Genomic DNA, 13,769 nt, shown 5'->3' on the forward strand with positions numbered 1-13,769 from the left:
GGAATGGGACAGAAAGCACTTCATAAAGGAAGCAATATATGTTGTAAAAGAAAAACCTCAAAACAGATATCATAAGTGGTGGAATGGGACAAAGCATTCTTGCCAAAATGGGGATTATATTGGAACTCAAAAGTTATGTTAGGAATTAAAAAAAGTTGAAGATAAGAGATTGCCATTTGGGTGTTGAAAGAATATCATTTATTTGGAATTTTCTTCTTCTTTTTTTCTTATTCATTGTTTAGTTACCAAATTGGTTGATTATAATAAAAGTATCCTTTTTTAGAAAAACAAAATACCTACTTCCATAAATATAATGCCTCTCTGAAAAAAGCATCAGAAGAGACCACTTTCCTTCTACACTTTTGTTCTAATGGAGAAGCATTATTATCTTCTTCTTCTTCATCTAAAGAATTACAGAGCACAAACTTCTCACTTGATTATGTGTCAGATTTTCCAACTGACCCATCTCTAAACCTGAAGCTCTATGAACAAACAACATAGAGAGGTTCTGTTTAGTAATGATTTAGGGTCTTTTATTTGTAGTTTTCTGTTTTTGATATCTATGCCATGTTTTCTCAAGTTTTTCTATTATGGGATTCGTTTTTTTCTTAAAACACAACACTTAAAAGCTTTTGAATTTTTGCTTGGTTTTAGTAAGGGAAATTTTTAAAAATGGTGAAATAGGTCTAAAATTTACGAGGTGGAATAGCAAAGGTTTAAGTACAAAACAAACATTTATCGGTCACACCTCAAGGAATATGGAAGGGCACGAGGTAGTTGTACATTAATAAGGCCTATGACGACAATCGTGGATGACATTGATGAATATGGTTGCTTGAGATTTATTTATATATTTACGACAAAATAGAAGAAAGAAATCTAAGACTGTTTAGTAGGAAATGTAAAAAAATATATAAAAACAAATATTTTAATGAAAAAAGATATTTAACATTCGTATTTTACTTTACCTCGATAGAGAGTTTGATTTTAGTTTTACTCATTTAATAACCATTTTTTTCTTTAAATTAAGTCTATAAACACACATTTTACCTCCGACTATCTTTTTTGGGTTATAAATATATTACCAAGGCAAGAAATAAATCATGTAGCTAAGTATTAATCAAATGGACAAATGGATATTTTAAAATATAGTAAAATAAATTAAAATATTTACAAACTATAAAAAAATTTTAGATTCTATCAATGATAAAAACCGATATGATTCTATCACTGTCTATCAATGCTACTGATAGAAGTATACAAGTGTCTATCAATATCTATTATTGATAGAATCTGAAAATTTAACTATAGTTTGTAAATATTTTTGTCAAATTTTGTTATTTTTTACGATTCTCAATCTATAAACATCCTCGAGCAATAACCAAATAAACAGGAAAACAAATTTCCAAAACTACTTAAAATGGTAACAACACTCACTGCACAAAATATAAATCTAAAGAATTGATATTGCTTTTTTTTCTATATTCTTCGCTGCAGATGCTGTACAAAGAAGAGAAACTAATAATACAACACATATACCTTACTACCAACTAATCATTTTAGCCTATGAACATGTGCAAGTATAATTAATTAGCATTCATCCTAAGTATATATACAGAAAATCAAGCAGTTTTACTTGTATTCTTTACTTCCAAACCTTAATAGCTCCATCCCTACTACCTGATAATAGAAGTCTTTGGTTCAACTTCACTGAGGCCAATGACAAAATCGAGTCCCGATGGCAACCAGCTGAATCAGTTGCAGCAGCAGCCAGAATGGCCTTTGTGGTCAATTTTGTTGATAGAGGTCGTCTCCTAGTTTCCTGTTTGGACAGAAAACAAAAAATGATTGACCATAAAAGCACTTTTGTTTTCATATAAAAGCAAGTAGTTAGAGTCTTTAGATGGTGTTTAGAATGTTGAGTTGTTTATTATAGTTGGTAGTCGTAACTAACAAAGAGGAATTTCAAATAGTATTAACTATCGTAGTTAATAGTGGGTTATAGAAATGGGAAACACCAACTATTATAATCATAGAGCGAGCTGAAAGGACTATAATGGCCCACCCCACCTAATTGGAGTTGTGGGCTCAAACTGTGCCTTCTTAGAGATTCAGACAACATCTAAAAGCATGAGACAACGGCCGTTTGTGGGAGCACCAAGCTACTATTATAAATCAAGATGATGTCTAGAAAATTTATGTACGTTGTCTTTGCCTTCTTGCTTTCCACCCCTTTTGGACTTCCTTATTCCTTCTCTTCCCCTGTTTTCCCTCTCCAGGTGAGAACCTCATAAGGGTCTCCTGATTCTCCTATTCCTCTCCCAGTAATCAAAGTCACGTTTTTCTTTTAAATGTGTGAATCATTTGTTACATGTATAACCAGATAAACATTAAACGGAATGTATAAAAAAGGTTGAATAAGAGATATCTGATACTGCATAATCTAAGATTGATAACCTATGACCACATTCACAAATTTTTAGATAAAACTCAAGGAAAGAAAAAACACCTGCACAACTTGCACACCGAAACTAGATCTAGTTTCATAGAAATCTTCATTTCCAATTCCCTTCACATTTGGTCCACAGACACAGTAAGTTCTGTCCGGACTGCAGCGACAAAAAATTGAGTGAATAAACTTCTCCCCATAACCAAGTAGAAAAGAAAGAAAGTAAAACAAAAACCTGTAATGGTTCCATCGACGTATTCTCAAGTCAGTGCCCCCAGTCAGCAAATCACCCCCAGGTAAGGGAAGCAATGAGCGAATGCCAGGAAGTCGAGGGGGAGGTTCATTCAACTCATCAACTTTGTACTTTGGATTCACATTACGTCTTAGATCTTGTATAGGATTTCCCTTAGTCGATGGTCTAGTCAGAGCCCAAGGTAGGTCAGACATTTCGGTTTCATTGTCATAACTTGCCACCCGCAATATCTAACAGAAAGGTTGAAAACTTTAGAGAAAAGATATAGTGTTCAATGTAACAATATTGAACTTGTACCATCAAATTATTGAAGATTTAGAAAATTCAGCATCAAACACCAATTTCTCATCAAACCTTTAAAATTGTAATAAAGATATGCCCAATTATCTGCTCCATAGAATGTTAAGTAGAAATTATCACGCATATGACTGATAATAGAAAATTTTAACCAAGAAAATATAATGCTAAACAATTAATTAAAAAGGTGATAGGTAACATTTCTTGTTTGGGCAGGATATTTGAAGACAAGAAATAGCAAAGTTTGATTGCTCATAATATATGTAAACTGATCTGCTACATTAAAGAATCGCTGAAGAGCAGGCAAAAAATTGAATCCACGTCGAATACAAGAATTAGAAATTAATTTTTAATTTGTTTTACATCCTATGTGTAGTATAAAGGCCCCGCCTACAATAGAAACTCAGATTAAAACGCCATGTTTAATGTTCCAACCATTTCCAAACAACAAAACAATTTTTCTGATCCTCATTTTGCCGTCTCTTTTAAGTTGGGGATAACAATTTAAGAAAACGCCAATAAGAAGAATTCTTTAGTCACAATAACACTGCATCAAAGATGTAATGAATAAAAGAGAGAACCATGCACCTGATGACAGCTCCAATTCTCCGCATTCCAGAGGGAAACTTCATTACAGCCAGCAGAAACATAAATTAGGGGCCTCGCAGCAGTTGCAACAGAAGTGTTTGGAGGATGCACAAAGAGGCACATCCTTTCAATGGGGCACAAAACTGAATATTTCCACGAGTTCACAGGTACGAGGAACCTGAGATCCCAAAGTGTCAGCACACCCCTCGAAGACCCAGACACAAACCAGTTTCCACAAGGGCCCGCCAAAAGAGATGACACATAACCTTCCTCGGGAGTTGATTTCAATGTAAAAACATTGACATTTGTTCTAGTGTCCCATAAATGTATTCCACAATTCTGCGTACTATACATAACCATCTGACTTGAATCAGTAGAGTAGTTCAGCATGGTAATAATTGCACCTTCGTTGATGTCCTTCTTTTTAATATCAGCTAGGCCTGAATACTTCTCAGCGGCGTTGCCAAGACCTTTGGAGAAGTAATCAACTGAAAACATATGAATCAAACCATCACAAGAACCAACAACAACTTGAGCAGACCCCCGGAGCATAGTAGCACAAAGGGCTCGACTTCCCTCCAGATGATAAGTTAGCCTTGACCTAAACGAGATATCTTTCTCCAGTTTTCTCGAATCCCACACCTTTACAGTGGAATCTTCAGATGCGCTAACAAAAAAACTGTGATCAGTTGAAACAGCAATGTCATTGACAGCAGAATGATGCTCCTGCAAGTGTGCAACCAGCACACCACGGGGTTTCCATCCTGAATCTGGAATTGCTGATGCTCTTGTAAAAGATGGTGATGTTGTCAAATCATTTGTAGAGGGAGCATCTTCTGTCATTGAAGAATTTCCTTTCAGTGTACTTGATGATCCCATCTCCTGAAATTTACTACTGATATAGGATGTCTGATCACTTTCTCTACCATCTGGCTCGTGAACCACTCTGTAAAACTGTTTAGAGCCACTGCCAATGCATAGGGATCCTGCACCAAGTTTAGGTGCTGGGGCTGAGCTAGCCAAATTAAATGATTTATTTACAGGGTCCATCCAAGGTATGGATGATGAATCAAATTCTAGAGAGTTCAACTCTAATGGAGAATCAGAAGCCACAGAGTGAAATCCTGTATCCCGCTTGTCCAAACTAAAAGAGTACAGAGGAATGCCATCTGACGTTTTATCAAGAACGAAACTACTGATGCCACTAACTTGTGGTGAGATAAAACCTGAGAGTTGCAACTTCTCTGAGAATACAGGATCACTAATGTCAACTTTGCTTGACACATTGGATACAGGAGTTTTAATCCCTCTCAACTTTTCATCACCATCAATTAGCTCTGGGGGGCAGAACAAACTATCGGCAGGGTTTTGGCCATTAGAGCTTTGAGGTTTGCTTGGCCAGTTCTTCATTAGATTTAACTCTCCCATTCCTTTCTTGAGAAAATCTATACTGTCCCAATTTACAGACTGAGGTGAAGAGCTGTACCATATCTTCCTTTGCCTTTCCAACATATCTGAGCTCCTGGCTTTTTCAAGAATTTCATAATATACTTCTCTGGAGATTGGAGGCTTCAAACAACAAAGTAGGGCTTTCTCAGAAGCTAAGGAAGTTGGTTGTCTACGAAGGAAGGGCCGTATAACTGGAGCAAGAAAAACATAGGAATCAACTGCACCCAACCTCTCACTGCTAGCAGCAATAAAAGTAGCAGCTGACCTTCTTACCCATTGACTAGGATAACATAACAATGGAAAAGCATGCTCAATCATCTCAAGCAATATCCTCTTCCTCAAGAAACCTCTTTTACACAAAATAGCCAAGCAATCCAATCCATTAACAATGACAGCCTCTGCAGTATCTTTTAAGGATTGTTCAATATATGGTAAAAGATACTCCTCCACGCTCCTTTCACCAACAAAGAAGCAAACATACACTATTTGCCCATAGAATACTGCCCTCAGTTGCTCATCCCGATCATTTAAAAATGCAGGAAGGATAGGCAAGAGAAAGTCATTACTCTGTCTCTGCCCAAAAAAACAGCAAAGATTGCCAATGTCCTTTAGAAGTGCTCTCCGTATGCAAGGAGTTTGCTTTGGACCCATAACAAGTTCTTGAACAACCTCTGCAATAGACTTTCTCAGTTGTGCAAGCTGGACATCACCATGTAGCTTCCCAAGTTGTCCAGATGTCTCACTGCTCGGAGCTGATGGCTTCTGTGGTATGCTTAGTTTATCAAGGACCCCTGCTTCCCTAAAGCTCATGGAATGAATCAAGAATCCATAAGCAGTCAATGCCAGCTTGGCAATATTGCTGGCATAACAAATCCTCACACTTTCCTCTGGATCATCAGGAATCATTGAAAGCATTGGAAGGATATACTCAGGAAAAATTTTAGCATCACTGGGAGGAAAATCACGTACTAAAGGCAAAATGTCACATAAAGTTTCCAATGCTGCACAACGAACAATTGCTGCAGAATCTGAGAGCATGGCAATAACATAAGGGAGTACTCGTTGCAAGCGATCCTCGTCATCAATGTACAAAGCAGAAGACCTCAGCAAAAGTATAGCTGCCCTCCTCAAGTGTGGTAACTTGACATTGCGTATGCAGGAACAAAGCAGGCTGGCAATAAGAACCATGCCTTCACATTTCATGCTATCTTCAGGTAATGGTAAGAAAGGCATGCCAAATGTATCAGATTGACTATCATAGCTGGACATCAATGAACTCAAATTGCTCATGGTAATCTTCTGCAGAAAAGGGTGGTCATTTTTCCTGAATGCATTGGATATGCTATGGAACAGCTCACCAGGAGACTGATCTACACAGTTAGTAATATTTTTGGTGGCTGCATCCTCCAGTAGCTGTTCAGAACCAGAACAATAATTATTCTGTTTTACATCCCTGAACAGTGTATCAACATCACCAAGAAGTTCAAATTGATCACGTGGTAGTCCTTTTTCTGTGCTCTCTAGCCTTGTCAGATTTTCATTCTGTTTTGTATTCATATCTTGTGACAATCCACTCGTGTTATTTGTGGGTGAGCCTTTTTCAGTACCAGTTAACCCACTGCCACAACTTGTCATTTGCTCAAGAATCTTGGGAAAAACTTTCTGGCACAATGCAACCTACAAGGTGGTGATGAAAGCATCATAAAAGATGCCTAGCAATGAAATATTCAAATATTGTGCAATAAAGTATTACCCTTGTATCAGAATGCAGAGGATTCCAACAGCAATAGAAGTTATGCAGAAATGGCGAGAAATAGTTGGGGAAAACAACATTTGCATAATCCTGCAGGTAGTTTTCAGCAGAAAGACGTAATTCTGGTTCCAGCTGGATCATATGAAGTATCATTTTGCGGATTCCAGAATCTGGGATCTGCACAACAGATACTATATAAATTAAGAGTTGAACCTCGACATGGTTGAAAAAAAAGTATCAAACATTAAGGCTTCTTTTAAGTCATGGTACTTATAATAATTTATAGCATCTAACATAGGATTTAAACATAAAAACGCAAAAGAAGTTTCAGCCATTTGAACTCTGACCCAAAGACAGAAAAAATGAAAGGATATCACCTTCCAACTAGGGTAATTGAAGCATGAGGTACAGATACTAACTGAACAAATCTTGTTGATATTGATCATTGGAAAATGACAGGTCCATCAACATGACAATTTTGGACCATGGTTGGCAAAATAGAACATGCACAAAGAAAAAGGTACCTTTTCAAGATGTTGGCTTGGATCGTACTGTCCTCTACGATAAGAAATAAGCTGCTGGCGCTCAAATAATGGTTGCCCCTCCAGAAAAAGCTCTGCAATTACACACCTGAAATATATTGGGAGGTTGGAGCACTTTAGTTCTTCTGAGGAGAAAATCAAAGATCAATGTGATTTCAATTAAGCAATAAAAAGCGTCAGAAACATTCATCATATTTCATTTTGAAATCATGATTTCCATCATGTTTCATGTTATGAAACAAAAGAAAATGAAGTTAATGTTGTTTGCCAAAAGAATTTCACCATAACTCTTGCTACTCTTTAATAGAAAATGCCACACATTGATGCACACAAAATTACTAAAAAAACTTCCAATAAACTAAAGAGGTAATATAAAGATCACTTACCCCACAGAAAATATGTCCATAGATGGCCTTAAAGGGGCATCATGTGCATCCTGCAACTCACCTCCATGCTCATAGAATCTCTAAAGGTTTGGAAACAGTGAGAAATTGAAGATAGATGTAGGGTTTTTTTTTAACAAGAAACTCTTCATTAAGATAATGAAATGAAACTAATGCTGAAAGTACATCAGATACAATAAAAGGAAAGACTTAGGATCAGCACGTGCACCTAGGCATCTCAACTAGATTGATAGATGATAGATGTAATATTGCTAAACATAAATAAATAATTATATTAGACAGCTTTTTAGACCATATAGAAAGTAAAAGGAAAAACCATCCAAGTGTCAACAAAATCCCACAAGGTGACATGTGAAAGCAGATAACAGAAGAGAGGATCAACATTTGCAGGTGTTAAGCTGACAATGCAAACTTCAAATTTCATAATGTGAATCTGTGCAAATAGATTTTACTAATTACTACTAAGGTTGCAAGTCAATGGCGAACTTGGCGCATGCAAGCACACACACAGCAAATGGAAAAAAGAGCTACACAGGAAGTCCCTCAAAGCATCAAAGGTCCAAATCTAATGTCTCTTTGCCCTTGAGACATGAGTTGATCGTGCGTATAAATCGATTTTACTAATTAAACTAGGGTTGCAAGCCAGTGGCGATCTTAGCACACAAATAACTTATGTGTAAGTTTGAAAACAAGGCATGAAAATTGGACCCACTATATTAATACACGTCATAAATAGAATATTAGAGAGCTAATTCTCAAATGATAGAAGGATTCCAAAGGATTGTGCAAAATAGAAGTCCTGAAACTTTCAGACTCTATATAAATATAAATAAGATAATATGGTCAAAAGCATTAATTTTCACTTAATGAAATGATTGAATAGACTTTTGTGTCTTTGACCTTGTTTATTTGTTAGCAATACTTCGAAATAAAACTTCACGTACTTGTCAAAATTGGAAGAATGATGCACCAACCCTCTGAAGGAACTCAAATAAGACCAAGAATACAATAGAATTGAGCTATGTAATAGCAAAATACTATATTACAGTTTCATTTTCTTCAAGGCTAGACTACTGTGTTCCCAAAACATGACCATGTAAGGTAGAGGAAACATATCATTAAATAAGTTACTTGTAGAGAACTTTCAGAAAACTTTCCTAATTTCATACCATCATCTTTTTCAAGCTCTTTTTTCTACAAGTAGTGAACTGATACCATTACTTTAGTTATCTACATGATTTGCTTCGAGGGTAGAATTCAAAAAGACAGGCCATATTTTATGGAGATCTGCATCCCATGCCCTGCTTTGGGAAATGTAGAAAGAAAGAAACAGAAGAACTTTTGAAGATAAGTCCAATACTTTTGACACCTTTTGTATTATATACTGCTTCCTTCTTCTTTATGGTGTCTTAGACACAAGGAGTTTTGTTGCAACTATAGCCTAGTTTTCATCCTCAAGGATTGGAAACCCGTGCTTTGTCAGTTACTTCTTGGGAGGGACCCTCTCATCCCCTCTGTTGTGCCCCTCTCTTGACTTTACTATATTTCTCTATTGTTTCCTATAAAAAAATTGTCTACATGCTTTGGCAGTTACTCTAGAAGCTCATGTCATAACTTTAAGAGTGATCTTGAAAAAGAAGAAAATGTTAAATCGACAGGGAGGTAAAGAATTTGACCTCAGGTGCTAGATAACCAAGCCTTCTTCCACCAGAGTCATAATAGAAGTAAAAATCCGAAGGGTCATCATAAGGAATGTAAGTGGGTTTAAATGACGCGAAATCAGCAAGATAGAGCCAATTCCAAGATGTAACAAGTACATTCTCACACTTGATGTCACCTATAAAGATGCAAAAGAAGAAAATAAGCCAGCAAGTTACGGTGGCATCCAGAAAATAGCATGAATCTTCCACAGTACTGAGCTAACCATGACAAATTCCTTTCTCGTGGCTCTGTTTGACTGCAAGGAGTAACTGCAACCAACCAGAAAACAAGGGAATTAAGAGAAATACGCATAATGATGATTAAAGAAAACATAGGCAATCAAAATGCTCAATATAAATGAAAAATGATGATAATAATAACAAAATGACCTGAAATGCCAACCATTTCTTCTCAATGACACTGAGGAAAGGTCGAGTACTTAACCGATCGTGTAAATTATTGAAGAAATACTGCCTCAACACATAGGCTGCCTTATCCGTTTCTTGCCAAATCTGCAGATAACATGTCAGTAGAGCATGAGATGAATCCAAACAAATATGGATTCAACAAGCAAGCTGTCTCCACCCAAGGTAAGGTACGGAATAACTCTATATTGTTTCAAACCTTCTCAACTCAAACAGCTAAAATTGTATCATCACTTACACAATAACACTAAAATTTTCCAACCCTATGAAACAAAATTGTGGGTCACACCCATCCCCACCCTAAAGAACCTCTTTTTGTATTAGCATCTTGATTAATTAACAGAAAGAAACAAATTATCACTCCAATTCTGATCCTAAGAATCTTAAGCAACTATGATGCATATCTTGCAGCAGCAGGATCAAAATAAGGTATAAGCTAATATATTAATTAAGCAAAACAGATAATTTCACGACCACGAGAATTCCATCCATTTCCCAAATGATCTTGAAAACCATACAACAGAAGTAAATTCCAATTCCAATTGAAATTTCAACACAAAATAAGAAGTGGGTATTAAATAAAACCTGGAATGGCCAAACATGAGGGTGAGGAAGGGCAAGGAAAATCTCTTTGATCTGAGAGAGACGACGCTCGTACTCTTTGAGATCAATGGAGTCACCTCGTTTGAAGTAAACCTTGACGAGAACTAAGCCCTCGTCGTGCTTGCAAAGAATGGACTTCAAAAACCGTCCTCGTGCGAGTACCTCTTTGAGAACCAAATTATAGCTAGAAGGTAGGTCATGAAGGTAGAACTCCGTGTCGGAGACTTGGGTCGTTCTTGCAATTTTGTTGCCCATTCTATTGCCTTGAATTCTGTCTTGAAATTTTCATACCAATTGATGACCTTCCAAAATCTCGTGCAATTCCCAGAAGTAGCATAAAATTAGAGGGATTGGAGAATTTTGGTATAAGTTTTAAATTTAAAGACTTGGACAATTGCAGTTGCCTCGGTGCACTCGCATGATTCTCCCAACTGCAGTTGCCTCACGACTCAAACGTTTATCCTATGCAACTTCGACGTACGGCCGATTACGACTACGACGACCGTCGGCGAGTACAACGGTGCTTACTGGCGGATGGTAGCTACACCTGGAAGCGGCCATGAATCCCTTTGAGATTTGATTGAAATTGGTGTTCTTCGTCGCTTAGATTGGTTCATCATGGAGGGTTGCTAATGGTGTGTGATTTTCACGTTTTTCTCAAACGTACGAATTGGAAAATTTGGAGGAATAACACACTTTGTGTTTTTACACTTTTAAATTTGTTTCGTCCAATTTCGACCAAGGTCGACATCGAGATTCTTTTCAAATTTTAATTAATTATTTCATCATAATTTCTCGATCCATCCCGGCCGAGATCGCCACTGAGTTTGTGGGTTTTGTTATTAAATTTCAAAATAAACGGTATTCTCAAATGATCAAAATACCCTTGGAAGTCGTAACATTTGATATTTTCACAAAACTCTAAACCTTTTGTTCATTTCGATCGAGATGAAATGTGCTTTGCTCCCAAAATCGAAGAGATTTGTTTGATTTTTGGTCCATGAAATTTCAAGAAGTCATCCTCAAGCGTAAATCTGAGAAGGTGATTTACTTTGAATGATTTCATGGTTTAGAGTTGGATTTTAGGTTCAAATACAGTGTTTTTGAAAAATTATGTAGTTGGTTTTCTGTTGTAGTTGGATGTAGAACTAGATTTTAAGTTAATGCAAGTGGTTTTGTTCAATTAATCTAGGCAATTTCATCAATTTGGGCATGTGTAGATGAATAATCTTTATCAAGATCTTTGAATTTACCTTGATATTTATTGAAGGAGTCTCGAGATTTGCTGTGTTTCATATGCATTTTGTTGTTCGATGTTGTTCAATCACATAATGCATGTAAAACTCTTCTCTCGTGGCTTCCTAGTGCAATGTTGTTCGAGTTTAATTGGTACATGTTGTTCTCGATCGAGATTGCCTCAAACAAAGCAAGTTTCTTCTTGGTCGAAATGAGTATAGTGTTTAGGGTTTAGAGTTTTGAGAGAATATCTAACATTCAGGTTTCCAAGAGTATTTTAGTCATTTGAGAATACCCTTTGTTTTGAAATTTAAAAACAAAACTCACATTCTCGATGACAATCTTGGCCGAGATGGATTGATAAATTATGTTTAAATGGTTATTTTCTTAATTGAGAATAATTTTGATGTCGAAGTCAACCGAAATGGACCGAGAAAAACAAATTTACGAATTTTATGAAAGCGTACCAATTTTAAAATATAAAACCAACAACAGGTTCTATTTCAAAACCAATTGACAATAAGACAAGTAGTTCATCTATCTTATATAAAGTATGAGTCACTTTAGGTTTTCTAACGTGAGACTTTCAATTTCTCTAACATACCCCTCAAGATGGTGCCTCTTTAGGTTCATCTATCTTGAATTGAATATCCGTTTGGATTTACTGAACTCTCATACCAGGATAAATTTAATAGCATGAGGTTCCATCTCAAAGCCAACTAATTTTGAGATGGATTGAGATATTAGTACGAAAATGAATATTAATGAAACTTGATTATTATAAAAGTGAAATATGATTTGATTGTAATTTGATATTTCACGATGAAGGTTGAAGATTCGAAAGTTTTAATTAATAAATGCTTGTTGTTTTTGTGTTGGTGTTTTTTATGTTCTAATTGTGTGGTTGAATCTCGTGGTTTCAAAATATTAGAGAAAACATTGGAAAACTTTCATTTTTTGAATTTTAGTTGTGAAATTGCTTTAGAAACTAAGACATTCCTTCTTCACCTTCCATTTTAGTAATTCATACACTTTTTTTACTTTGTATTTTCATGGTTGAAATCACTATGAGTAAGAGATGTTTGTGCCGTAAGAAAATTGTAAATAAAAACTTGCTAATATATGTTTAAAATTACTCTAAGGTGTTTTTAAAGTTTGGAAGTTGTAAAATGTTTACAAAATAGAAGAAATAGCTAAAACACTTTCTAAAGTGCACGTAGAATCTCTCTAAATCACATATATACAAGTGTGAACGTTTGAAACTCGAGAGATGTAAACTTGTTGATTATCTCTTGAACAAATTTGTAGAAATATCAATAAAAATGTCTTTTCAATATGTAAAAATATTGATAAAAATACAAATGTAAATTATCTTCTTAAACTCAATTTTTATGGTTTGTAACTATTCTACGAAACCTTAAAAAAAACATACTTATATTTCGTTCATACTATTTTAATATGTTTAATATTAATATTTTACGAATTAAAAGGCAATTTTTATATAAACTACAAAATTATAATGTTGACAACTTTTGACACATTGATATAGATGTAAAATGTAAATCCCAAAATTTAGCACATCATTTTCCAAAAAGATCAAATGGTTGAAAAAATTATTGTAAAAATCCTTTTAATAAATAAATAAATAATATTTGGTCAAAAATACTCGTGAGATAGTTTATAAAGTTTAATGAGCTTCATTTTCCAAGTTAAGACATGTCAATTGATTCTACCCATATAATCCAAATGTATGGGATCGAATCATTAACATCTATTTTACTATATAAATTTGATGACTTAGACCAAGTTATAACTGAAGCTTTAATCCTTACCTTACACACTCGCATCATATCAAAATGCACACGCCAAGAACTTGCTTGAACACCACATTCAAATTTTAATTCCACCGTGATCCCCAAGTTTGACCAACAAATTTGTAACTATTAATAACCAATTTCCTTCCCATTCTTCAATCCCTGAAGACGAATTTCAAATTTCCAGATCTTTGAGGTACACACATTTTCTCACTGTTTTCTTGTTTTCATTTTTTCTTCAACACGAAAAAACGA

General features: G+C 35.4%; 1 protein-coding gene across 1 annotated transcript; it reads right to left on the reverse strand.

Moving 5' to 3' along the window:
- Positions 1-1,437: 1,437 nt before the first annotated feature.
- LOC101221823 (serine/threonine-protein kinase VPS15) lies at positions 1,438-11,134 on the reverse strand. The gene is made up of 11 exons (XM_011661655.2): positions 10,447-11,134; positions 9,826-9,948; positions 9,660-9,705; positions 9,412-9,572; positions 7,718-7,797; positions 7,314-7,419; positions 6,790-6,966; positions 3,588-6,713; positions 2,685-2,932; positions 2,510-2,609; positions 1,438-1,822 (listed from the first exon to the last, which is right to left on the reverse strand). Exons 1-11 carry the CDS (start codon positions 10,717-10,719, stop codon positions 1,646-1,648), a joined length of 4,617 nt encoding a protein of 1,538 aa, XP_011659957.1. The 5' UTR covers positions 10,720-11,134; the 3' UTR covers positions 1,438-1,645.
- Positions 11,135-13,769: the final 2,635 nt, after the last annotated feature.

Source organism: Cucumis sativus, chromosome 1 (genome assembly GCF_000004075.3).
Source record: "Cucumis sativus cultivar 9930 chromosome 1, Cucumber_9930_V3, whole genome shotgun sequence".
NCBI lineage: Eukaryota > Viridiplantae > Streptophyta > Magnoliopsida > Cucurbitales > Cucurbitaceae > Cucumis > Cucumis sativus.